Source organism: Elephantulus edwardii, unplaced genomic scaffold, assembly GCF_000299155.1.
Source record: "Elephantulus edwardii isolate Elephantulus edwardi_28Jun2011 unplaced genomic scaffold, EleEdw1.0 scaffold00079, whole genome shotgun sequence".
Lineage (NCBI taxonomy): Eukaryota > Metazoa > Chordata > Mammalia > Macroscelidea > Macroscelididae > Elephantulus > Elephantulus edwardii.
The window spans coordinates 10995574-11021355 of NW_006399829.1; the positions used below are offsets into that span (position 1 = coordinate 10995574).

Genomic DNA, 25782 nt, shown 5'->3' on the forward strand with positions numbered 1-25782 from the left:
ATTTTATTCAAAGCTGTATTCCCACCACCTAGAAAAGTGGCCAGCACAAGTAGGCACTCAATAAGTATTGATAACTAAGTGGATTAAAGTCTGGAAGTAGACACTGAGCACAAGGTATGACTTCAGAGGGTAGAAGAAAAGAGGTAAAAATGTGATGCTGGCATTGTCAAGGAGAGATGGCTAAGATTCTTTGTATTTTGATTTAGATTGAATTGTGTTCCCCCAAAGTACACATATGTAATGATATTAGTGTAAATACTATGTAATCATCCCTGTAATCTGATAAACCAAATAGTTTCCAGTGGATTAAGGGTGGTATGCAACACAGCTGTGATCCAAAGTAAGGGACAGTTCCTTCTTTTATCTCACAAGAACGAAAACTGGAGGAAAACTAGAGAGTTAAGAGTTGAGACCTAAAGAGCATCAAGAAAGAATTGCCAGGAGTAGAGTCTATCTTTCTGGACGTGAATTTGTGTGTGAGGAAGTTCCTTGATGCCAGAGAATGTAAGGACCCATGCACATCTTCATGGTCTACACATCCTGAAAGGATCAAGGCCCAGTCTCCAAAACCAAGAGTGAATCCTCTAGCACTTACTCATTACCATTGAGTCAGAACCAACTCACAGCTGACCCTCCAATGGGTTTCAGAGTCTGTAAGCCTGCATTATGTACATGACATACCTTATTTGCTGAAAATTTAAAACACTTGCTGTAGAAGATCAAAGACTGGCCTTCAATATGGATTACATCTCAACATAAAGAAGGTGCCTACCAGGGGCCCAATAAGCAGCATCATAAAAGATGGATAGAAGACTGAAGTTGTAGATTTTTCTTTTATCTTGCTTCAGGATTTATTTGTACAAACAACAAAGGAGGACACTAGCCCCATAAAGATGGCAACCCAAGGGGTCACACCAGTTCTTCTGTCCTCAAATAGAGAACTCAATTTTGGAGCCTTTGTGGGGGCCTGGGCACATTTAGGAGCCTGACGTGGAGCAGGAGCCTGGGTTGAGGCCTTAGCTGGTGACTGAAGTTGAAGACTTTGCTGGAGCTTTGGCCTTACTGTCAGCCTTGACTTTGGACTTTGGCCACTTAAGCCTGAACCCCTTGGCAATGTGGGCCCGAGCATGCTTCTCAATCCTGGGATGGGTGATGTAGGTGAGTTGGCTGAGCTTGCGGGTTAACACCCCTTGGGATCCAGGGCTTGACCTTCTTGGGCTTGACAAGAGCCTTCACAACCTTGGCACGTTCCTTCATGGCCTTGGCATTGTTGACCTGCATCTTCTTCAGGTCCTTGTTGTGTTTCTTGCGAAGCATATATTCCTCAGGAAGTTGGAGTTTATGCTCTTAAGGGACTCACATTATTGTGATTGGGGTTTCTTGATGCCATTTCTGTGCCATTTTCAGGACTGGTTGTGTGTGTTAATGGTTTTTGGACTTAGCCATGTCTGCACTATCACCACTGCTCCCAGAGCACCAGCAACCAAAGTCGTCAATTATTTAATCTTACTTGCATCAATAATCAATTCCCTTGGTACCAGCAGTCAAGAAATAAAATGGTATTTTACATAGGAAAAATTTGCTGTCAAGGACTTCTTCAAAGTACTAAGGAGTGGTGATGTCAGTCTAAAGACTAAAGTGTGCTTTAGGCCATGGTCTTTTTAATCACTTGCTATGCATCTGAGGAGCTAGACAATGAATAAGGGTGACAGAAGAAGAACTGATGCCTTTGAGTCGTGGTGTTGGAGAAGGGCACTGAATGTCCCATGGGCAGCAAAAGTCCAATTGAGTAGAAATTCATGCTGTTTTCTTTTCAGTTATTTATTAACCAGATCTGTGAGAGGCTCCCTTGTCTTAACCACCAGGCATGTGAGCTAGACCCCAAGACCTTCTTCTCCTGACCTTCCCTTTCCCCCCCTTTTAAATTTATTTTATTTGATTAATTTTAATGAATATTTACAGAGATTTTGGATTTTCATTCATTCGTTGTTGCACTTTTTTCTTTACCCCCTCACTTCTTTTTATTATTATTATTATTAATTTCAATGAACATCTACAGAGATTTTGGAATTCCATTCATTCATTGTTACACTTCACCCATCCACCCCCATCCCCACCCCCAGTTCACTCCTCTCCTTGAAAAGCAAAAGAAAAACTCCTTCATTGGTACACACACACACACACACACACCCCATCCCAAGTATACTCCACTCTGCAACTCTAATTCTGGACTGACCTTCCCTTTTAAAATCTACCTTTTTCATTAACAACAATGAAGTTCAACAGGTCAGCAAACAACAAATGCTAGTGAGGATGTGGAGAGATTGGAACTCTTATTCACTGTTGGTACAAATGTAAAATGGTACAACCACTATGGAAGGTAATCTGGTGCTTTCTCAAAAAGTTGGAAGTAGAAATACCATTTGACTCAGCTATCCCACAACTGAGAATATACCCTAATAAAACCAGGGTCTCAACTCAAATAGATGTATGCCCAGCATGTATACTGCTACCTTATTCACAGTAGTGAGTGGATCGAAGCAGCCTAATTGCTCATCAACAATGGAATATTATATACTACTGAAAAACAACAACTTTGTAAAATATTAGCCAACATGAATGCATCTGGAGGACAGTATGCTGAGTGAAATATCTCAGTCACAAAAGGACAAATACTGCATAAGACCACTGTCATAAAATGTAATTGATTCAGAATAAAGGGAAGAACAAGGAAAAAGTGGATAGACAATGAACATTGCACTGGAACAGATGAGGAGGACAGCCTGAAAGGAATGGATGATTGAGCATTATGACAATTAATAATATGGAACAGTCTTCTAATTGGGCCTCCAAGCTGGGGCTATTTCTGGCTTTGGAGCAGCTCCAAGAAGGTATCTGCATTTGATACCAGCAGCCAGAGATGGAGCCAGGCTGGTCCTCAGAGCGCAGCACCGCAGGCCGAGCTCCAGCCATGGCTCTATCAGGTCCATTGAGAAAGGAGGATGAGTGAATCGAGCTCAAAGTCCAACGAGGCCTTGGCCTCCAAATAGGAAAAGGATGGTACTGAGAAGAGAGGGTGGGATAGGCCATGCAAACAGCCTCCGATGGAGCCCAGCAAAGTGACAACACCTAAGAGACCTCAGGGCCGACCAAAGGGGAGCAAAAACAATGGTGCTGCCAAGACCCGGAAAAACAGAACAGCGCCAGGGAGGAAACCAAGGGGCAGACCCAAAAAGCTGGAGGAGGAGGAAGATGGCATCTCACAGGAGTCCGAGGAGGAGCAGTGACAGATGCAGCCTGCTCCCATCCTTCCGGGCTGCACAGCTTTGCTCCACTCCCACACCCCCATTTCTGCCCCTGGGCCCACGCATCGCCAACCTCTCCCGGGCACCACCACCTCCAACGCCTCATACCACACACTACACACAGCACATCAGTGCTGTAGCGTCCCCGCAGCGGAGTGGGGAGCAGTTTTCCCTCAGTCTACTGTCCTTCTGAGCGAGCACACACCGCCCCCTTCCCTCCTGGACAAAGCTAATGCCCACTTACCCGCATCTGCTGTGCCCTCACCCTCTTGGAAGGAGACACTGCTGTCTGGGTCCCTCTCCTCTTCCCTCTGGCTCCCTTTAATGGGGCCTGGATGGCCTAACCTGGCCTTAAAGGGACTCAAGCCCCATATTCTGACACGTTCTCCACCCAGCTTTATTGGTAGCAGCAGGTGTGACCAATGGGGTTGGGGGTATTGGCCTGAGTGTGTCCAAACCTGTCCCCAGGTGGGTCTCACCCCTTCCTCATTTATTAGGTTGGACAGTGACCCTCCATTGGGACTCATGAAGGCAGGGATTTGAGCCCTTTCCTCCTTCTGTATGTGGGTCCTAAGCCACCATTTATCTAGTGGGCTCAAGGAGGCACAGGATGCCCTGGGGCAGCCACTTTAAGGTGGGCTGGGACCACCACACACTCACTCTATCTGCTACCACTCCAGGTCTATTTTTCCATTCTTCAAATGGGACACTAACACACAGGAGCTAGCCTTGCCCTCTCCCACTCTTCCTGCTCTTCCCGATCCCCAAGGTTCCGGTTCCATCTTTTCCTCTGTTCACAAACTATCTGGGGTGGGGGTGGGGATCTGGAACAAGAATTGCATTATAGAGTGAATTAGGAGAGAAGGAAAGGAGGAAAATGTACATCAATGAAGGAATGAAAACCCATCCTTTCTGTAAACTTTTATAAAATCTATCTTCTCGATACCTCTAGAATCCTCACTTATCTCCTCACTGTTGTTACTACCAAGTCTGACTCATGGAAATTCAACATCTGCTGAGTAGAAATTCTCCACATGATGGTCAAGGCTGTGACTATTTGGAACTCAATCACCAGGTCTGTCTAATGAGGAGTCTCACAAGGGGTTAAATTTACTAACTTTTTCAGTTAGTTACATGCTTGACCATTAGCACCACCAGGAACTCCTGTGTCTCTTGTCTTAACTATGCAGGCTGTTTGTACTCAGGCATCAGCTGCTGGAAGTTGACTCTAACCAACTATAGGCTAACAGTCTCACAGGCAGATTAAATATTACTGCTTTTCAGAATAATGATAATATGTTGTTGACTTCCCCAGGATGACTTTAGGAGGGCTCATTAGTTTCTTTTCTAAGGGACTGTGTTTTCACATCTGTTTACATGTTCCTCAAGACAGGTATCCGTACCCATGTAGAGTCATTCTGGTTCACTAGGGTTACTTGTGGCCATGGAATACATGTGAAAGGACTTGGTTACAATGCCTGAAAGCAGGCAAATAATACCAAGAATGGATGGGTCTGAAAGCAGTCTCATACACCCTGGAGCATGTACCAACATAAAAGAGATCTGAAAGTTCTCTGTTAAACAAAGACTATTTTCTAAAGTTCTTGATAAGTTTGTTAAGAGTGCAGTAAGACCCTGTTCATGAGTACAAAGATGTTTTCTTGAAAACTGTTCATGCCTATCTATGCTTTGTTTCATATTATCTATGCTTTATTCCCTATTACCTAGGATTTGTTAAACATTTACCCACCCTGTGAGATCATGTTTTACTGTAAGCTTTGATTTTCTGCTAATAAAAGCAGGGGCTGCACTATCTCTCAATGTCATTTGCCTGAGAGAGCGATGACCCCCTGAAAACCCACATTTATTCTTGCTGGTCTTCTCTCAACTCTGCGAACACACAAACAACATACCCAGATTTAACAAGTAGGAAGGCCTGGCACCTGTGTAGGTCAGAATTACACCTGGACACATAAAAATCCTCTGGAAAGGTTTTCCCACATTTTGATGACCCTTAGTAAGGAAACTCAAAGGTATCTCCATTCTGGAGCTTGAATCCACCAGCGGCGATATGGAAGACAGACAGGAAACCTACTCCAGTGCAGTTCGCAGCCTTGCAAACCCAATGGAGTGTCAGCTATGAGCTGGTCCTAACTCACTGGCTGTGATAGCTGAGTTTGAGTAATTGTTCGCTGTGTGACTTCAGGCAAATGATTTCTTTTTATGCCTCAGCGTTTTTATTAGTTAAGTAGGGAGAGTAATAGAGCCTGCCTTATGACATTTTTTTTAAGATTAAATGAGTAAAATATAAAGAGACTAATGCCATAGCTGACACTTAAGTTCTTTATGTTATATGCTGTGAAGTTGGAATCAACTCAGAACTGACCCTCCAGTAGATTTACAGAGGCTGTAAATTGCAGGGGAGAAGATTGTCCATCTTTCTCAGGGAAGCTGTTATCTTTGTAATTCATCTCTCTTCCCTCTGCCATGTCTGTGTTCCCGCCATTGTATATGAGGGCAGTCTTGGAATGCCCCAGGAATCCTGCTTCCAGACTCTACCATCTCCTGTGTGTCTCTTCTGGTCCCTGACTTCTTAGCTTATCTTACTTAACTACCACTTACTCTGGGAAACCTTTTCAAATAAGATTAATTGTTCCAGCCACAGCACCCAGGTAAAATCGTCAGATATACCAAATAACAATAGAGTTCCTGTTACCAAATTCAACGCGGGGTTAAATGTATAGATTATACTCCCAAATTTCGGCACCAAAATGTTACCTTGGGACGAGTGACCTGGATTTAACCTTCCTTGTCCAGGCAAATATTTGAGCTGGGTGGGAGATGCCAGGAGGCTCAGTACCACCAATGAGGCAACAGCAAGTGTACAGCAGTTTCACAGACTCTGAAAAGAACTGCTTTAGGTCTTAGAGCTCCAGAGAGTTTAACAGCTGCTAAATGTAGAAACATCCAAGCTACTGAGAAAGAAGGTGAGGAGAATGGAAGTCAAAGTAGAGGTAACTTATTAAGGATAAGAAAGTAAAGACAGAATGTGCCAGAGAAAGGAACAGGTCCCTCTCCAAAAGGAAAAGAGTAGAGTGGAGAGAATAAAGGTATTACAACAGTTTAGGTGTTGTTATAAACAGTTTACTTTTTAGGTCGAGCTCCATGCAACAAAGGTATCCAGGCTGATGGAATGATATTACAGGAGGTTTTCACTCCAGCCCACAGCTCGTGATGTCACTGAGGAGCTTCACATGTCTAAAATATGAATTATGCTGCTTCGGGAATGCTCTTTACTGCACATGTCAGCCTTCAAAATCCTTGGCAGCATTCTCGTAAAGCAACATGGGCATCTCCAGACTTTGGACTAGTTCCTGCCCTCTTATTTACTTTTTTAAAAACTTTTATATGGGCTCAGTCTGTGCTTTAATAGTATGACAAGGTTTAGCAGAAACTGCAGGGCATTTTTTTGTTGTTGTGTACCATAGAGTCGAAACCGACCCATACCTGACCCTCCAGTAGGTTTTCAGAGACAGGTAATTGCACGGGAGGAGATTGTCCATACTTCTGCTTTGCAGGGCATGTTTAATTTTCATTCAACTCTTGGCTCTCTCTGTGCTTTTGCCCCAAATTCTTTAGCTGCTACCTAACTTCTAACAGTTTCACAGTTAAATGTGGGAGTCAAAGAAGCAATAAATAACTTTTAATATGTTTAAATTGTATATCTGCAATATGTGCATTTCAGAAAAAGGAATAATTTTAAGTATACAAGCATGTACTGTGGACTATTTAAGGCATACTTACACTTGTTAAAAATGCATTCTCTGACATTCACATTTAACTGTGGTCCTTGTATTTAATTTGGCAACCTTATACCAACAATCTGTGGTAAGTCTTTAGTAAGTCGATCTGTGATAAGTGCTTTAATTAGCACTGATCAATAAGTGCTTTCTTGTTTCCCCCACTGAATTGTCAGCTCTGTGAGGGCAGTGTGCATGTTGTCTTTTCTTATTGGTTTACATAGCATCTAGTATCATAAATGAACCCAAACTGAGCTATCTGCCATCAAGTTGATTCCAACCTATAGGCTAGAGCAGAGGATACTCTGCTGTAGAGGACAGGATAGGAACCTTGTAGGAGAGGATGGAACTGCTCCAAAGAATTTCAAAGGCGTGAATATTTCACGGAAGCAAACTGCCTCATCTTTCTCCCTCACTGTGGCTGATGGAGTCAAACCACTGACCTTTCAGTTAGCAGCACAATGAATAATCCACTGTGCCATCAGGGCATCTTCTAGTATGACAAATTCAAAACCAAAACTAACTCACTGTCCCTGTGCTCCCTTTGGCAGCACATGTACTAAAATTGGAACAATACAGAGAAGATTAGCATGGCCCCCTCACAAGGATGACACGTAAAACTCACTGTCCCTGAATCAGTTGTGATTCATTGAGGCCGTATCAGACAGAGGAAAACTACTGCCTCATATGTAGGGTTTCTCAGGCTGTAAATCTTTAGAGAAGCAAAATGAAAATCTCAAAGCACCACTGCTCAGTGGATTGTGACTCATCCATTTGATGGTGACTCTCCATTGGATTTCTGACATGGTATATCTCTATGATTGCCAGTCTTTCTCCTGTGAACCAGATGATGGATTCAGTTACATTATGGCACTAAGCCACCAGGGCTCCTTTAGGGAAGCCAAGTGGCCATACATACTAATGTAGGCTGATTAGATATTGTAATGAAGTCATTAATTGTTGTTAGGTGATTCCAGTACGATTCATCATGATCTTGTGAACAGCAGATCTGAATCCTGTCTTATCCTGCGCCATCCTCATACTTCCAGACACACTAGAGCCCATTGCTGTAGTCACTGTGTCAACCCACCTAGTTGAAGGTCTTTCTCTCCTTCACCATCCCTTCACCCTTCCAAGCACAATGTCCCTTTACAAAGAACAGCTTCTCTTAGCAACATGCCCAAAGTATGTCACACAAACCTGCCATCCTTGCTTCCAAGCATTTTGGCTGCACCTACTCTATGACACATGGAATAGGAAAAGAAAAAAAAAGTCTGTGAATGATTGTATCAGAAATCAATATGATTTTAAAAATTTTCACTGTAATGTACTTTTGCGCACACACACGCACACACACACACACACACACACACACACACACACACACACATTCATACATGTACTGATGGTAACCCAGAGCTCAGGGACCAGCTATGGAGGTGACTAACTACAGACCTCCTACTCAGGAAAGTTCACAAGGAGATAAAGTGATACAACTGTTTTTCAGAATATCTCGATATTGTTAACTGCCCAATGACAGCTTTAAGGTCATTATTAATATTGAAAGGGACTGTGAGTTTTCACATCTATTTCTCTTGCTCTTTAAGACCCAGATTTAACAGAGGAGGAAAAGGAGACTCAGGTAAGTGGAATGCTTAAGATGAACAATAAATGGAAATGGCTTTTCATTCTTCCTGCTGTTTGACACAACTGGCTCACCCACCTGAAGGATTGGAATCCTTAAGACTCTTCCTAGACACCCACATTGCTGCTCCAGGAAGAGGCTGGCTATCTAACCCAACCTCCACCCAATAAAGTCCAACACTTTTAACCAACGGTCTTTCCACAAATAATCTGAGAGGTATTTAGGTTAGAATCACCTGTGTAACTAAGAATTACCTGCGCAGGTAAGAATCACCTTTGCTGTTGTTATGTACCATCTAGCTGCCTGCGACTCATAGCGACCCTAAGTACAAGAATGACCTAGAAAGGGTTTTCTTATGTTACACTCTTTAAGTCAAGAAACTCAAAAGCTTGCAAAGAAAATAAAAGTAGCGTCAGGGACCAGGAACCAGTACGTTCTTTCATTTGTCTCTCTAGCTGACTCCATTAAACTTTCACTCCACCCTCACTATATTTCTGAAGAGGGAAGTCTGCCCTTTCATTCCATACACTTGTCAGCAGCTTTCTCCTAAAACTTGGGGAGAATGGCTGCTCCTGCACCTGAGAATGTCAGTTCTTGGAGCACCTCTGAAAATTTCCCCAGGCTGAGAGGGCACCTGGGCAAAAATCTACAATGTTGTTTGGGGCTCTTCTGGCCCACCACTTTCTCCTGTCAGAGCTGCAGTTCTAAAAGGTCAGGACCCCTTCAAAGCTTCCCTCAGGCCAGAGAAGGACTGCAGGTTCTATCAGGACAGGTCTTTCTGCACTGACCCAGGGGCGCCTGGAGGAAACTGCACCTGCCATACCACCTCTCCATATCCCACTCTAATTCTGAGCTGCCCATCCCAAAGGAGTGGAAATTAATCCAAGCGAGAAATCTCAAAGACAAGGCCAAAAGCCGAGGCCTCTCCAAAGCTAATAAACAAAAGAGGCTGCGATTAATATTAGAACCTCCAACCTCTGCAGCCTCCTTTGGTTTAGCTTGGGGCAGAATGAACAGGAGAAAAGTATTACATGATTGTCGACTTGCTGTTTGAGGTTTGATGAGCGATGTTCCCTATTGCTGTGAGCACTATGGCCTCGCTTTCTGGACTACTACTTGGATATACAGTGGCCCAAACAAAAGTCAGAAACACAATTGATTTGAAAGCACAGCTAATATGCCGTCTGGGTCACTGAATTAAACTTTTTTTCCTGTGCTGGTTGAATGCAAGCCAGAACTTTAGCTGAGAGTTCAGAAGAGGATCTTTACAAAATTACCGACTTGGATTGGAGCCCGCATGGAAAGTGCTGGCCTGTGTCAAGACCATCTGGTCCAGACCTGGGGGAATTCCCCCTGGGAGAACGTCTTTACCCTGTGAGGGCGAGCCTGCAGCTGCGCCTCTGGCTCACCTGACAGCGCAGCCGCCGCGCTCCTTCCCCGCGCCCGCGCGCTAGGCTCCCGCCACGGCCGGGAGCTCCGGTTGCCCCAGGAACCAGGACGCGCACGGGAGGCGGACGCTTGGCGCGGGCTGAGGCCCTCCTCCTATGTGCGGGCGTCGGGAGAGTCTTACTGCGAGGCCGCCCGCTAGGCAGTTCTTTAGCGGAGAAAGCGCGCTTCTCGAGCCGCTCTGCGCTCAGCCAGTGAGAGGCCAGGGGGTGTGGTGGAAGGAAGGGGGCAGTCCACTACTTAGGCCCTCGCTGGCGGCGAGGCCGCGTCTTTTTTGCACCCTGGCGCGCTATCGTATCCTGTCGCAGCCGGTGATTTGGGGGCAGTAGCGCGGCCTCCAGGCTGCACCATGGTGACCTCCTGCTCCACCAGCCCCGCGAGCCCCGTCGCCCGGGCCAGGGGCCGGGACAACGACCAGAACCTCCGCGCCCCGATAAAGAAGAGCCGGCGCCTGCGTCTCCGAAGGAAGCAATTGCTGCAGCCCCTGTGTTCGCGCCCGCTTCCTGGAGACTCAGGCATTTGCGACCTGTTCGAGTCGCCCAGTTCGGGCTCGGACGGCACAGACAGCCCCGCGGCATCAGCGTCCCGGGGCTCCAGCCCCTGGCTTGGCTCTGCCCAGCAGTGGGCACAGCTAGACCTGCTGACCTTCCGCGACTATGGCCAGAGCTGCTACATCTTCCACAAGGCCCGGGAGAGCCACTTCCACCCGCAGGAACCGCTGGCTCAGCAGCCACAAGTGAGGCGCAGGCGGAGTCCGCTCCCCGCCGCCACCCTCCTCTCCGTGGCTCTTTACTTTCTCGCTGTCTGTCCCCCCTGTGGCATCCACTCAGCCCCCGCTGGCGCCTGCCCAGGTCTCACCCCTATCCTGACTGGGAAAGGGGCCTTGGGTTTGTTTTACAGATGGAGCCAAGTGGGTTTTAAATGTTCTACCCGAAGTCTCCAAACTGTTTAGGTTGAGAGCGCGGTAGAATGCAGAAATGAGGGCTCCAAACGATCTCCAGGGTGTTAATCCTGAGCGTGGTGTTGTATGTAGGTTGAATTTGGTTTGGGTTTTTTTTTTTCCTATCTGCAAAATGGAACCCCACCGAATCGCTGAAAGAAGGACCCAAGATAACGCGTCTACTACTCGGGGCCAAGCGCAGGCCAGTGCTCTTTAGACTCCAGCGCTGCCCGCACGCCTCCCAGTTTCCAGTGCATTCGTTTGCTTTCCCCCCTTCTTTCTCCAGTCCTCTTCCCTGGAACTCGCCTAGGCTCTCCTGCAGTTCCCTCTCCCTCCGCCCTGAACTCAGCCTGGGCACCTTCCCATTCCCTTCCCGCCAGGTGACTGCGGAATCCCGCTGTAAGCTGCTCAGCTGGCTGATTCCCGTGCATCGCCAGTTCGGCCTTTCCTTCGAGTCGCTGTGCTTGACGGTGAACACCCTGGACCGGTTCCTCGCCACCACACCAGTGGCTTCAGATTGCTTCCAGCTGCTAGGAGTCACGTCTCTACTCATCGCTTGCAAACAGGTATCGGAATGTCCACGGGCAGCCAGACCCCTGCCTACGCTCCTCTTCTGGCTCTCCAATGGGCAGCGCTAAATTCCTTGAATCCATTTTGGCCGACGTTATCAATCCTCTACCTCCCACAGCCTTAGCCTCACAAGTCTCGCACAAACTAACAACCCTCTCTTGCAACTTCCAAAGAAATACAGTCTCTAACAGGTTTTTTTAACACCCCATTTCCAGTCCCAAATCAGGTTTTGTTTTTGTTTTTCCTGTCCGTTAAACTTTCCCAGGTGATGGAAGGCTAGCAGGAGAGAGGCAGAGTCGAACAGAACAGTCTGGCTGCGAGGGGTTAAGGGAGGTCCCTGTTCTCCCCTGGATTTAAACTGAGCTTTTGTGTCCTGGAAGCCGCGCCGAGCCGCTGAACGCGCCCTGTGTTGCAGGTGGAGGTGCACCCGCCGCGCGTGAAGCAGCTCCTGGCGCTGTGCTGTGGCGCCTTCTCGCGGCAGCAACTCTGCAACCTCGAGTGCATCGTGCTGCATAAACTGCACTTCAGCCTGGGCGCGCCCACCATCAGCTTCTTCCTGGAGCATTACACGCACGCGCGCGTGGACGAAGGGCAAATCGAGGTCTCCCAAGCTCTGGAGTCGCAAGCCCTGGCTCAGGTGGTGGCGGAGCTGAGCCTAGCGGACTATGCCTTTACCAGCTACGCCCCCTCCCTGCTGGCCATCTGCTGTCTGGCGCTGGCTGACCGCCTGCTGCGGCTCCCGAGCCCAGTGGACCTGCTCCTGGGCGGGCACCCTGAAGCGGCGCTGCGGGAATGCCTGGACAAGCTGCAGCTGCTGGTGACCATCAATGAAACCTCCCTGACGCATATGCTGCCTTTCCAGATCTTTGAGAAGTGCAGCCTGTCCCCCAGCTTAAAATAAAGCAAATCTTGGTCTCCTTTCTCGGACCAGGCTGGTCCACAAAGCAAGTTCAAGACTCTTGATGGTCTGCAGGTCATCCTGCAGGTTGTAAATAGTGTACAATAGCGTGTCCTTTATTTTGCTGAGAGCCAACTCACTTCTCAAATAAATAGGCTGCTCTTCATGGTTTGTCTGTTGTTAATATTCATCTGTCTGCTGGGGATAGGAGAGTCAACAAAGACCAAGGTTCTTAGCTGGGTCTGCTCTGTGCTTAGCATCTCTCTTCCAGTACGCCCCAAGTTGGGTGAGGTCCTAGATAGCCTGGATCCAGTGATGGGGGTGGGTGGGAGGAGGGGAGCCAGGGTCCTTGCCTGTTAGGAGACTGAGAACCATGTCTGCCTGGCTTCCAAAGGATAGGGTTAGAGTCCTCAGGAGTCTATGTTCTCCAGAAGGGCGAGGGAATGCATGAGGAGGGGAGAAGAGAGAACAAAAGACCATAATAGAGAATCCCTGTATACAATTCACAGATGTTGGAAATGAAAGTTTTGCAGGTGGTATGACCATTTCTCAAGTTGAGCCCATATATCCTTCAATCTCATGGTTCATCCTTACACAGTGCCACCTGTAAACCCAAATGAATAATGGTTTAATAGTGATAATGGTTGATATTGAGTGGAGTTCTGGTGGCTTAGTAGTAAGGAGTTGTGCTGCCAACTAAAAGGCATGAGGTTCAAATCCCCCCAGCTGCTCCATGGGAGAAAGATTGGCAATCTCCTACCCTGCAATTAACTGCCTCTGTAAACCCACTGGAAAGTCAGCTATGCATCGTTTCCAGTTTGATGATACATAAAACAGTTGTTGACCATATGCCAAGAACTGCCTGTGCTCCATATTTCAGTCCTCCCAATCCTTCTATGAGGTTAAAGCATCCTGGTTTTCAAAAGAGGACATCAGGGATATCAGCCAGGAAGTAGATTTGAAAGGCAAACAAGACCACACAGTCCTCCTTTAGCCAACCTGCTAAATGTCCGCACGCGGATTTCTATATAGTCTCATTAACGAATTTACCACCTCCTGGCATAGAATCCTGACAAGTTAGTTCCTCAGCATCATCTTATTTGTGGAGCCCACCACAACCTTCTAGTTTCTTCACAGGACTTGTTTTAAAGATAACTCCTTAAGAGGTGAGATTGAGGCTTGCTGGAGGTCTGTGGCTCCAAGAGGTATCGCCCACTGCCATGAACCTGCAGCCCTATTGTGAAGTCTGTGACAGGTGATCACTATACTTCACTAAAACATTCACATTTTCATTCCCAGGTTTCTGTTCTACATTCCAACTTTCAAAGGTTTTCTTGTTTACCTCCAGCAAATGTCTACCTCTCTGAGTCTTATATTCAGTACTATGGCTGAAAGAGGTTGTTATCAGGGAGTATAAAGTAGTAAATGAAACAAAGGGTTCTGGAGTCATTAGGTTTCTACACTTGGTGGCCTTAAAGTCACATCTCTAAATCGAAATGATAAACTAATGAACTCTGATGGCCAAGTGGAATGGAGCTGCACTGCTGGCTTGGGGGCATGTAGTTCCGATCCACCAGCTGTTCCACAAGAGAGAGATGGGGTATCTCCTGCCATGTGACTTACTGCCCCTGAAAACCTGCTGGATGGGTCAGCCATGAGTTCCTACTCAATGCTACACACCAACAAAGCCCAGTGGGAATAGTAGCAGTACCTTCCTTAGAGTTGGGCTATAGAAAGAATGATTTCCTTTTCAATCACCCAGTACTATTTTTGGCACATAGCAGGTCTCTAAGAAATAAGAAAAAAAGTCTTAACTAAAATATAAAACAAAGTATTATCAACTCAAATTCACTGTCATTAGTCGGAGTGACTTATAGCTGATACTTTAGTAGGTTTTCTTAGGCTGTAAATAACATAGTAGGAGAGTGAACATTTTTCTCCTGTGGAGCAGTAGTGGATTCGAACCACTAGAAAGGCTTGGTCTTTGAGTTAACAGTACAACTCACTACAGACTATAAACACCAGAGCGTCCCCCAAATACTGTAAGAATCTTAGTAAAAAACTTTAGGGGGTGGGAAGCAATGGTTTCCCACTGAATTCAGGATAAATAGAAAGTTACAATTAATACAGACTTAAAGAACTTTGCTTTCACTTATGTCCTCCAAGTGCCCCAGTGCCTATTCTGGAACCCTCTCACAGAGAACTTCCTGCCCTCCACTGGCATTGCTATTCTTAATTCTCCGGAAACTTCCTCTTCCTCCCCTTCTCTGGAATTGTTAAATGAAGATCACCAAGCTGGTTGGGGGAAAGCAGTTGTATTATGCTGCTTAGAAGAGAAAGATCATATTTGTCAGATAGCTTGTTTTGAGCCCTAACAGACCTGGAGACCCCAAGCTGACTGGTGAGGGGTCTGGGAGGGAGATTGTTCCTTATGCAAAAAGTGACTTTGGAAAAATTTTCACAAATTATCTATTGTTCACATGTATGTCCAATGCCTATGTTTTTCTTTCCCACTAGGGATTAATGAGTATTGGAAAAAATGAGTCTGTTCTGGAAATTCCATAATGGTTACTATATATAGAAATTCTCCCCAAAGTCAGCCAAAGATATCCTTGTTACTGTCACACAGGAAGTTATCGTGGATAGAGAGGTGTAGGTGGTCTGCCTACTGGCTGATCTACTCAGGAAATGGAAGTGCAAAACATCCATATGTGTCAAGCACCAGTCACTTTATATAAATACCTCTATTTGGCTTCACAGCAGCTCTACTGAAGTCTGTATTAGTGTTGTTTCTGAAGAACTGGAGCTGAGGTGAAATCAGGTTCTGATACTTACTGAATATTGTTCTAAAATTATTAGCTTTTAGAGCTTCACCACTAGCGTTATTCCACCAATGTAGCTGGCTAACCTCACTCTATCTTTTTCCATATCTGTAAAGTGGGTCAGACAGGGTCTCTAAGCTTATTCCAGCTCTACCTTTGGGTTGCTTTCCATCACTGCTTGTTGTTGTGTGTGTCATCGAGTTCATAGATACCCTATGAACAATGGATCTGAGAACTACATCCCAAAGTATGTGAGAGGGAACTTCAAAATCCTTGCCTCTAAGGAGCAGCTCGGTTTCACCCTCTCCAGGCTGTTTGTTCTTTTGGCAGTCCATGGAATGGTTAATACTCTTCTCCAGCACCACAACCTCAAAGGCATAAGTTCTTTTCATCATCATTATTATTATTATTATTAATTTTTTAATGTGTGTACCATCAAATTGGATCTGACTGGTACAGGAGGTGATTGTTCCTCCTTCAGCAGAGCATCTGGTGGATTTGAACCACTCACCTCTGGGACTGCAGTACAGTTTCCTGCCACTAGGCCACCAGAGCTCCCCTATTATTATTAATTGTAATGAAAGTTTACAGAGACTTAGGGTTTCCAGTGATTCGCTGTTGCACTTCTCTCCCTGCCCAACCCCTCCCTCCAAAGGCATCAATTCTTCATCTTTCACCTTTAGTCATTGTTCAGCTCTCTGATGCATAGCAAGTAACTGGGAAGACTATGGCTTGGATCAGGTGCACCTTAGTCTCCAGACTGATATTTTTTATCTTTAGCACTCTAATAAAAAAAGATGATTAGGACAATTTAAAAGAGAATCTTTCATTATTACTAAGTATTATTGTCGATATGTATGGTCAAGTCACCTGGCATTCATAGCAACCCTACATACAACAGCTCTGAAATCTGCCCTGTCCTGAATCTGTCTCACTGACTCCAAAACAGCTAACCCCATTACCCCAGTGACTGCATCAATCCATCTCGTCTGGGGTATTCCACTCCTGCACTGTCCCTCCACCATTCCAAGCATGATGTTTTTCTCCAAGGACTGATCCCTCATGGCCTGGCCGCGTGCCCAAATTATGTGAGAAGGAGCTTCTAAATCCTTTCCTCCAAGGAAAAACTTGGTTTCATTCCCTCCAAAAGAGTCCTATTTGTTCTCCTGGCTGTCCATGGTATGTTCAATACTCTTCTCCAGCACCACAACTCAAAGGCATCGATTCTTCTTCTGTCATGTTTACTCACTGTCCAGTTATCTGATGCATAGCAAGTAATTGTGAACACCATGGCCTAGATCAGGCGCACCTTAGTCTCTAGAATGACACCGTTGCTTCTACTGATTTCCCAGTGCAACAAATAGGTGCAAATGAGAAGAATATAGATTTAATTTCTGCCTATTGTTTCAGGTAGTTTGAAATAGGTGGGAGAGCGACCCTGAGAGAGATGTCTCCTTTACAAGGGATGTGGAGAAGCTTTGAGTTTGCGAAGGGCAGCCAGGCTGCTGCCTAGCCAGTGAGCTCAGCGGTGCAGAGTCACAAACCCTTAAATGGGTAGCTGAGGTCCCAGAGGGTGGGGCAAAATAGAGATGAAAGTTTTAAGAGTTTAGGAGCTGTCCACTTGGAGATTTCTGAGACTGGAGGGGGGTTTGTGGTTGTCCTTTCCCCCCCTCCCCCCTTCTTCTTCTCTTAGGTGACCTTCTAAGGAAAGTACGGCCCGCGGAGATAGGGCTGCGGGGCGGACCTTAGGTTTCAGATCAGGTGGGAACAAATGGACATTTGGGAGATAGGTAAGGAAAGAGGATTTGGGGAAAAGGCATCTGTGTTACTCTGGGGAGTCCCTCTGGAAACTCTACCTCCCCACCAAATTCTGCAGAGCAGAGGAAACTCCGAAGTCTGACTGGCTAGTGTGGTTCCACAGTTTTGTGCTTTGCAACTGGAATGTGGAAAGGAAATAAGAATCGTGGACGAGTCCGCCCGGCCGATAAAGGGAGGCGGTCCCAGTGCTGGGCACGGGTGGGCCTGGCCCGCCCTCCTTCCTGCCGCCCCGCTGGCGCAGTCTGGAGGCGGCGGCGCCAACTCTCCCCGAAAGGGCGCTGGCGGGCCGGGTCCCCGCGCTCGCGGCTCCCGGGGGAAGCGGCGTTGCCAGGTTGGGTTTAACGCCTCCGCCCGCGCGCAGATTGTCCGGAGCTGAAGGCGCCACCTCCGGCGCGAGCCGCCCCTCCCGCGCCGCGGTCCCCGCGCTCCTCCCCGCCCGCGGCTCCTCCCCGGCCACGCGCCGCCACACGGGAGCCGGCACCTTAAGCCTGGCCCGGGGCTCCCGGACCAAAGCTCGCCGAGGCAGCATGCAGGCGTGTGGAGGTGGCGCGGCGGGACGCCGGGCCTTCGACAGCATATGCCCCAACAGGATGAGAGAGCTAGCCAGCCGGCCCGTGGGCAAACCTGGGAAGCTGGAGAGGAAGGTGGGACCGGGGCCAGGACCGGGCAGGGTCGGTACGCGCCGGGCGCGGGGCTCGCAACGCTCACTGTTTCTATTCCTCGCTAGCTCGCTCCTCCACGCACGTTCTTCTCCGGCTGCAGCGTCGCCAGCCGGGTGTCAGTGTACGAGGATCCGGAAGATGCGGTACCCCCTGCGCTCCCAGGTGAGCCGGGTGGCCCCCGCGCGTCCTCCGGGGATCCCTGCGCCGGGTGGGGGCGGCGCGCATGGCTCAGACAGAGCTTCTGTCCCTCTGATTCCGATGCCTAAGCGGGGGTCCCAGTGGCGAGCACTGGCCGGGACACCCAGGGCTCTCCGGACGCGTGTTTCCCGGTCTCCCTGCGCAGCCCTCACCACCATAGACCTGCAGGACCTCGCCGACTGCTCCTCTCTGCTCGGACCCGACGTGCCGCCTAGTGGTAACCCCGCTGCCTCGCAGGTACCGCTCTTCCCTCTGCCCTCACCACTTTCATACTTAACCTACTTAATGCGGTGGAGTCAGAAGCTCTGCTACCTCTTATAATAATAGTTCAGTCTCTGACTTCATTCCTTTTTGTGACGAATTAGCTCCAACACAGTGCACAGACACGCCTGGCTGGTGGCAGAAGCGGCATGAAGAAATTTGGTGCTTGGGAATCCGAAATGCACTTCCTTCATAGTAGTATGTTAACTCTAAATCACAGGGGAGGAGATTGCTCATCCTTCTGAACCCGAGCAACAGTTGGGGCATTCGAATTGTGTATCTTGAGGTCAGCAGTTCAACTCCTTACTAAGCCTCCAGAGCACCCTAATATGTTAAGGTGACTGCTCTCCAGGACTTTCTTTTTTTTTTTTTATTTTTTAAAGGCAAATCTCATTTTATTGTGCTTCACAGACACTGTGTTTTTGTTTTGTTTTACCAACTGAAAGTTTGTGGTAACACTCCATCAATCAAGTCTGTCAGTACTCTTCCCAACAGCCCATGCTCACTTTGAGCCTCTGTGTCATATTTTGGCAATTCTTACAATATTTCAGACAGATTGCTTTTGCAATTTTAAATATACAACCCACGCACTGCCGTTGAGTCAGGTCCAACTTAGCAACTCTCAGTTGGGTTTCTGAGGCTGTAAATCTTAATGGAGGAGACGAATGCACTACAGTGTAGTGTAGACATAAATTTTATATGCACTGGGAAACCCAAACGTTCATGTGACCAGCTTCACTGCAGTGGTCTGGAAATGTCTCCAAGATAGGTTATTTTTTTTTTTTTTACCTTTCCCAAAATTTTTTTTCTATAATTATATTTTATTAATTTTAATAAACATTTACAGAGATTTTGGGTTTCCATTCATTCATTGTTGCACTATTCTCTCTACCCTCCTCCCAGTTTGTTCTTGTCCAAATGCCACAGTGCTTGTCAAAGCCAGTTCTGATTAATCTTCTTTGTCAGTGTGTCCTTTGCCATTCCCTATCACTCCTCCCTGAGAGAGACTTCACCCTGAGTCATAAGGAAAAGGGGATGGCGTATTCTCTTAGCTACTTCCAGCTGAAAAGGGACGCTGTGGCTTTCAGGGTGAAGATCTTCTCTCACTACTCTAAAGGGCCCCTTTGGCAGTAGGAAACACATAGACTATTATGGAGATTGATTTTGGAATTTAGATGCACTCTTATTGATTGTGCTTCGCCGTACATGTTCATATCCTTGAAGATGTATCATGGGGGTGTTGCAACCTAGAAGACACAAATTTGACTAACAAGTTATAAGTACATGAGTCAAAAATTATGGAAAAGTAAAAGAAAAGATTCTTTCATTGTAAAACAATGAAAGAATCTCCAGGACTTTCTTGATAAAGCTGGAGGGTTGGCTGCTTTCCCAATGCCCCCTCTCACCCCCACGACGTATCAGGACTGATCATGCTCCTTGAGGCAGAGAAAGATGGCGATGGGTAGGAAATTAGAAGCCTGTCTCACTTATGGTTTATGGAGCGCCTAAAAGTGTTGGAGATTGTTCCAATCCACATGATGCGTGTTAGGTCTAGCTTTCTGGCACATGTGCTGGACCATGAGGTCTACAAGGACAGAGTCTCCAGAAGATGTGAACATTCATGAGGGCCTGAGGTGGGTGATGGAGCAAAGATTCCAAGTCTCCTCAGGGTTAAGGATGTCATAGAACATTAAAGTTGAACCCCTGGTGAGTCAGGACAAATGGCTGCTGAGAGCAGAGATTGTTAAAGCAAGAGGTAGGAGTGGGTATTGCCCAGCAGAGATCTTCTTAGATCTAGAGCCTCAAATGAAGGAAGGCCATCCTTGAGCATCTTTCAACTTTCAGCTGATCCAGGGGACTGGTTCACTCCATCATACTTGCTTCTTTATTTGCAAGTAGCAAAACCCCAGCAGGCTCTTATTGAATGCTTGCTTAAGTATATAGAATTTCGGTTTGACACTAGACTTTTTGCTGTTGCAGTTGAAGGGCCAGATTTTTATCTTATTAGGAAGTTGAGATTCAAAGATGCTTGACAGTGCTCATAGCAGGTGAAATGGAAGGTCTAAGGTTTTGGTTGTTTCTCAGGAGGAAGCAAGGGCCGATGGGCAGAGACTGACCTTTAAGAGAATATCCCTAAGAGAGATGATGGATTGGTGAACACTTTGATCATAATTCCCAGCCCCCTGTTTATTCGGGATAATAGATAGAGAGGAAGTGTTCAAGATCCAGGATGTGTCAATATGAAGGATAACATCAGTTGAAAACATTTCCTGAGCCCCATGGCTGTGCTTGCCTCCTACATCTTCATGATAAATAAGGCCTTTTCCCTTCTGTGGGAGACTAGCAGCCCATGGAGAATGAGTCTCATTTGTGACCCCTGAAGCGAGGGCAGGACTTGTGCCTCATAGATTGTCTGAGTCCCCCAGTTTTTCCTTTCTGAATCACTCCTCCATTTACCCTCAGCTCCCCACTTGTGTTAGGGGAATGGTGAACTTGTCTGCTCTTTAGAGTCTGAGTTGTTGTGCGCCGTTGAGTGGGAACTGACCCGTAGTTGACCCTCCAGCAGATTTTTCAGAGGCAGTAATTACAAGGGAAGAGATTGCCCATCCTTCTCCCACAGTGCAGCTGGTGGATTCATACTGAGCACCTTTGGTATTGCAATGTAAATTCTTACCACTAAGCCACCAGAGCTTCCTTCCTTATTCAATATATTTTAATAGTAGAGAAGAGATGCTGAGAGAGTAGTAGGATTGACACAAAAGAACGAATCCATAACAGTGAAATATCACTGCAGCTGGTAAAATGAATGTTTTTAATGGGAGCATGGCATTGGATGCATTCCTCACACCTTGCCCTTTTGGGAAACTCCTTTCCCCTTCCCAGTGCAGTTTTTAGTGGAAGCCAGGCTCTTAAGTAAGAGATAAACACAGAGACAATGAGGTGTGGAGGAGATTGAAATAGATGCTGATCTACTCGGACAGGAACTGTGAAGTTACTCTCTCTAGCTGGGTTACTTTGGGACAATGCAATTCCCCTGAGTTCAGATTCTCCATCCAAGAAAGTTAACTTTCCAGCCCTGAAAAACTTTCCTTGACTACTGTGAAAGCTAGCTGAGACCGTCAATGTAAAAGGATTTTGTCCACGTATTAAGGGAATCTAAAGAGGCTCTTCTCATTTGCTTCTTCTGCACCCAGACACAAAGCAGGAAGGTACGGGAACATCCAGGTCAAGGTGCTGGAGGCACATCAGCCTGGAAGGAAAAGTCAGCTTTCCTCCCTTCCTCCATCCCCAGCACCCAGGAATCTAAGAAGTAGGGGCCATCTGTACTGGTTGAGAAACAGCAGCACTTTCTTTAGCATTCCTGACCTCTCAAATATAGTCTAGTTTTCTCCTAACTTACTGCTTTGGAGAACCCTACATGCTGCCAGGTTTGGTGGGGGGAGTGCTCCTACTCCTCCTTCTCTGTCCTACAAATGATGGTACCCTACTAAGTCTGTGTTCAGATTCAGTCCACAGGAGGGTTTCCTTTTTCCAGAAGCAGCTGGTTGGCTCCTACTCAGCCAGTGAGATGGTGAGCAAGGCCATGTGAGGGGCCAGACCAGAGCATGTGGTGCTGGCTCTGTGCTTGCTGCTCCCCATCACAGCGGTGCAAGTCTGCTGGCTTCTGCATCTGGAGGCAGCTTTGGTTTGCAGATGCAAGAGCTTCTACTGCAGACACAAGTGTGTGCCGATCTGCAGCTGAGCAGGGGAGGGCCTCCGTCTTTCTATGACGCATTCTGCACTGGTTAGACTCTCCGTGTGAACCGGTTTACCCCTCTGGTTTATTTCAGAGACAAACTCTACAAGAGGAGCCAGATTTCGTTCAGCTGCGGAATTTCAGAGACACAGTAGATTTCATTGCAGGCAAGTCCGGTCTCCTCACAGTTAGGCAACAGCGGGGATGTTGAAATAGTAAGTCACCCAGCTGTCAGGGACTGGCCACACCCTCTTCCTACTGAGGTGAAGGTGAAAGGGCTAGATCTGAAGAGTAATCGGTTTGCCAGGGGACAGGAAGCCCCTGCTGAGAGGAGTTGGGGGAGCAGAGAAGTGATAAAGAATAGGGAAAAGAGCAAGGGCCCCAGTGTGACTCTTCTAGGTCCATTCAAATTTGCCCTGGCCACCTTGAAAAGCTCAGTTCGGGTCAGCTCAATAAATAAATATTAAATGTCTGCTGTGTGTGCACAGGGAGGGGAAGGAGGGAACATGGGGTGAAGGGTGTCATACACAAGAAATATACCCCTATAGACTCTGGTTAGCATGCTTATCTTTTTTTTTTTTTTTAGCTGTTGCAAAAAGCTTTATTGTTTCATTTGGTCCAAGGCGAGCATGCTTATCTTGATATAGAACCCAAGCATGCCATTTCTCCTCAGGCAGAGCACCTGCCGTAGATAGTCAACTCAGCTCAGGGTTTTTTCCTCCCAGATTCGTCTTCTTTGATGTCATCTCCCTTGGCCGGCGGAGACTTCCCTTTCTCACCCTGTGATGTGTCTCCATTTGGAGTCTGCTTCTCCCCGCCCCTAGACCCAATGGACCTGCAGTCATCACCGCTGTGTCCTCCAGACATCTCCCCACCAGAGCAGTACTGGAAAGAGGTGGCTGACCAGAATCAGAGGGCGCTGGGGAACGCGCTTGTGGAGAATAATCAAGTAGGTGGCAGGGACAGGGGGAGAGGTAGGTGCCAGGGTACAGGTGTGTCCCTGCGGAAGTCAGAACCAGTCGACCTGCTAGTGACTGTTGTTGTTGTGTACTCTAGAGTCGAAATCCATCCATAGCTATTCCTCCAGCTGGTTTTCAGAGATTGCCCACCTGGCTCCCTAGGCGCAACTGATGGATTAGAACCGTGTACCTTTGGGATTGCAGCACAGCTTCTTACTACTAGCCCAGCTAGTAACTGAGGAAGTTGCTAATGCTCCAGTGACTGTGTTACAGTTTCCATTGCACTTAGAATAAAGTGCATTAGTAGAGTTTTACCAGCATCACCAGTAATATTTGAGAACTTTCTATGTGCCTGGATCTGCATTTATTAATTTGCTTTCCACTCTCCCTTGATACTCAAAACCGCCTTTGGAGGTTGGGCTTTTTTTCAGTTAAGGAAAAAAAGGCATATGAAGATTGACCTTCACATCTAAGAGGGCAAATTTGGACTAGAACCTAGGTTACTTAATGTCCAAAACAATGATTAATATGCATTTTTCCAAAATAAAGTGATGTTGTTGTTGTTATGTGCCATCGAGTCGTTTGTGACTCATAGCGACTCTATGTACATCAGCTCTAAACTCTGCTCTGCCCTATGCCAATCGCACTGCCTCTGACACACCTATCCTGATTACCCCAGTCACTGAATCAATCCACCTCATAGAGGGTCTTCCCCTCCTGCGCTGTCCCTCCACCCTACAGCATGATGTCCAAGGACCGGACCCTCCTTACAACATGTCCAAAGTATGTCAGATGAAGCCCCAGAATCCTTGCCTCCAAGGAGCAGCCTGGTTTAACCCTCTCCTGGATGAATCTGTTTGTTTTCTTAGCAATCCATGGTACACTCAATTCTCTTCTCTTGTACCACAGCTCAAAGGTACCAGTTCTACTTCTATCCTCCCTAGTCATTGTCCAACTCTCTGATGCATAATAAGTGATTGCAAAGAACATGGCCTGTATCAGACGCACCTTAGTCTCCAGAGAGACACCATTACTCTTCAGTACTTTGGAGAGGTCCCTAACAGCAGACTTTCCCATCGCTGCTGGTGAAATAAAGTGATGCATTTCAAAATAATCAAGCCAAGAAAATGAATGATGATTTTTAAATGTCCGTGGGCCCCCAATTCCTGAGGTAATGTTAGGAGCCAGGTTTATTTCATGAACGCTCAGAGGGCAGCCAGCACGATGGCGAGCGGCCTTGAGTGTTTGGGTCTTACCTCCCTGCAGCTGCACGTGACTTTGACCCAGAAGCAGGAGGAGATCGCCTCACTCAAAGAGCGGAACGTGCAGCTGAAGGAACTAGCCAGCCGGACCCGGCACCTGGCCTCGGTACTGGATGTAAGTGAGGCGAGGGCGTGTAGGACCGACCCTACAGGACTTCCCAAGGGTTCCTGTGTACGTTGTAGCCTTTTGCCAGTGTTGGGACTTGGCGGGACAGAACTCGGGGTGGGATTTTTGCTGGGGCGAAACGGGCGAACCACTGAGAGTTTGCTGATCCACCTGAAGGGGGCGCGTCAACTGGGTCTGAGCTTTGCGTAGTGTCCTTGGGTGGCCTTTGGGTACCCTCGACCGAGGCCCTCTCCTTCACGCATTCCATGGCACCTTTTCCGCTCTCCACCCCTTTTATCAGAAACTGATGATCACACAGTCCCGGGACTGCCAGGTGGCCACGGAGCCTTTCCTGCTCAGGGCGACAGCCAAAAGGAGCCTGGAGGAGCTGTTCAGCGCCACGGGCCAGGACTGCGCCGAAGTGGACGCGGTCCTGCGAGAGCTTTCCCAGCGTTGTGATGAAGCCCTGAAGAACCACGACCCTAAACGGCCGCGGCTACAGCCGGAGCCCGCGAGCACGGCTGGCCGGCCTGGGAACCTGCACGGCGCCTTCCGAGGGCTGCGGACCGACTGCAGCCAGAGCGCGCTGAACCTGAGCCAAAGCGAGCTGGAAGATGGCTCATTCAGCACGCCCATCCGCAGCCACGGCACCATCCGCACCCTCGCCTTCCCCCAGGGCAACGCCTTCACCATCCGGACAGCCAATGGGGGTTACAAGTTCCGCTGGGTCCCCAGCTGAACTGGGATGCAGTCCCACGAAAAACTTTTCATTAATATTCCAACTGAGACGCCTGGCGCGGCGTAAAAGGAAGTGCTTCCTGAACCTGCCTAATCCAAAGAAGACCTTCTGCAGGGCAAATGCCACCCTGCGGACTTGTTTCTTGATCCTGCCCAGTGTTCAAAATGTTGGTGCAAAGCCCTTCCTCTTTCTTGGGAGCTAAGGTGGCCTAGTTGGCAGAGAGTTGCATTACTAAATGTAAGGAGGGCTGTGCGCATCCACCAGCCTCTCTGCGAAGAAAAGACGGGCAGTCTTCTCACATGTCATTTACAGTTTTGGAAAACCCGCTGGAGGGTCAATTAAGGAGTTGTTTCCAACTCAGTGGCAATCGGTTTGAGAGCCCCCCCCTTCACTGCAAAAGGTGCACAGAGTCCATTTTTGAAGTATTTCTTCTTAGCAGTTTTGTATAACATGCTTTTAGACCTTGTGGTGTTAGGTCATGTCAAGATTACTAAAACACATAGCCACCGTATGAATGATGGATCTGAACGCTGCTCTGTGCCATCCTCATGAACTCTGCCACACTTCAGCCCGTTGTTACAGTCACCGTGTCAGTCCATCTAACTGTAGGTCTTC

At 47.5% G+C, this 25782-nt stretch overlaps 2 protein-coding genes and 1 pseudogene across 2 annotated transcripts; all 3 read left to right on the forward strand.

Annotated features, from left to right (window-relative positions):
* The first annotated feature begins 3002 nt into the window (after nucleotides 1-3002).
* On the forward strand, nucleotides 3003-3287 carry LOC102864063 (annotated as a pseudogene).
* A 7258-nt stretch (nucleotides 3288-10545) lies between these two features.
* CCNO (cyclin O) lies at nucleotides 10546-12607 on the forward strand. The gene is made up of 3 exons (XM_006889592.1): nucleotides 10546-10932; nucleotides 11517-11702; nucleotides 12122-12607. Exons 1-3 carry the CDS (start codon nucleotides 10546-10548, stop codon nucleotides 12605-12607), a joined length of 1059 nt encoding a protein of 352 aa, XP_006889654.1.
* A 5164-nt stretch (nucleotides 12608-17771) lies between these two features.
* Nucleotides 17772-25167, forward strand: MCIDAS (multiciliate differentiation and DNA synthesis associated cell cycle protein). Its single transcript, XM_006889560.1, has 7 exons — nucleotides 17772-17888; nucleotides 17972-18068; nucleotides 18250-18341; nucleotides 22196-22277; nucleotides 22827-23050; nucleotides 24327-24437; nucleotides 24730-25167. The coding sequence occupies exons 1-7, from the start codon at nucleotides 17772-17774 to the stop codon at nucleotides 25165-25167; spliced, it is 1161 nt and encodes a 386-aa protein (XP_006889622.1).
* The last annotated feature ends 615 nt before the right edge of the window (nucleotides 25168-25782 follow it).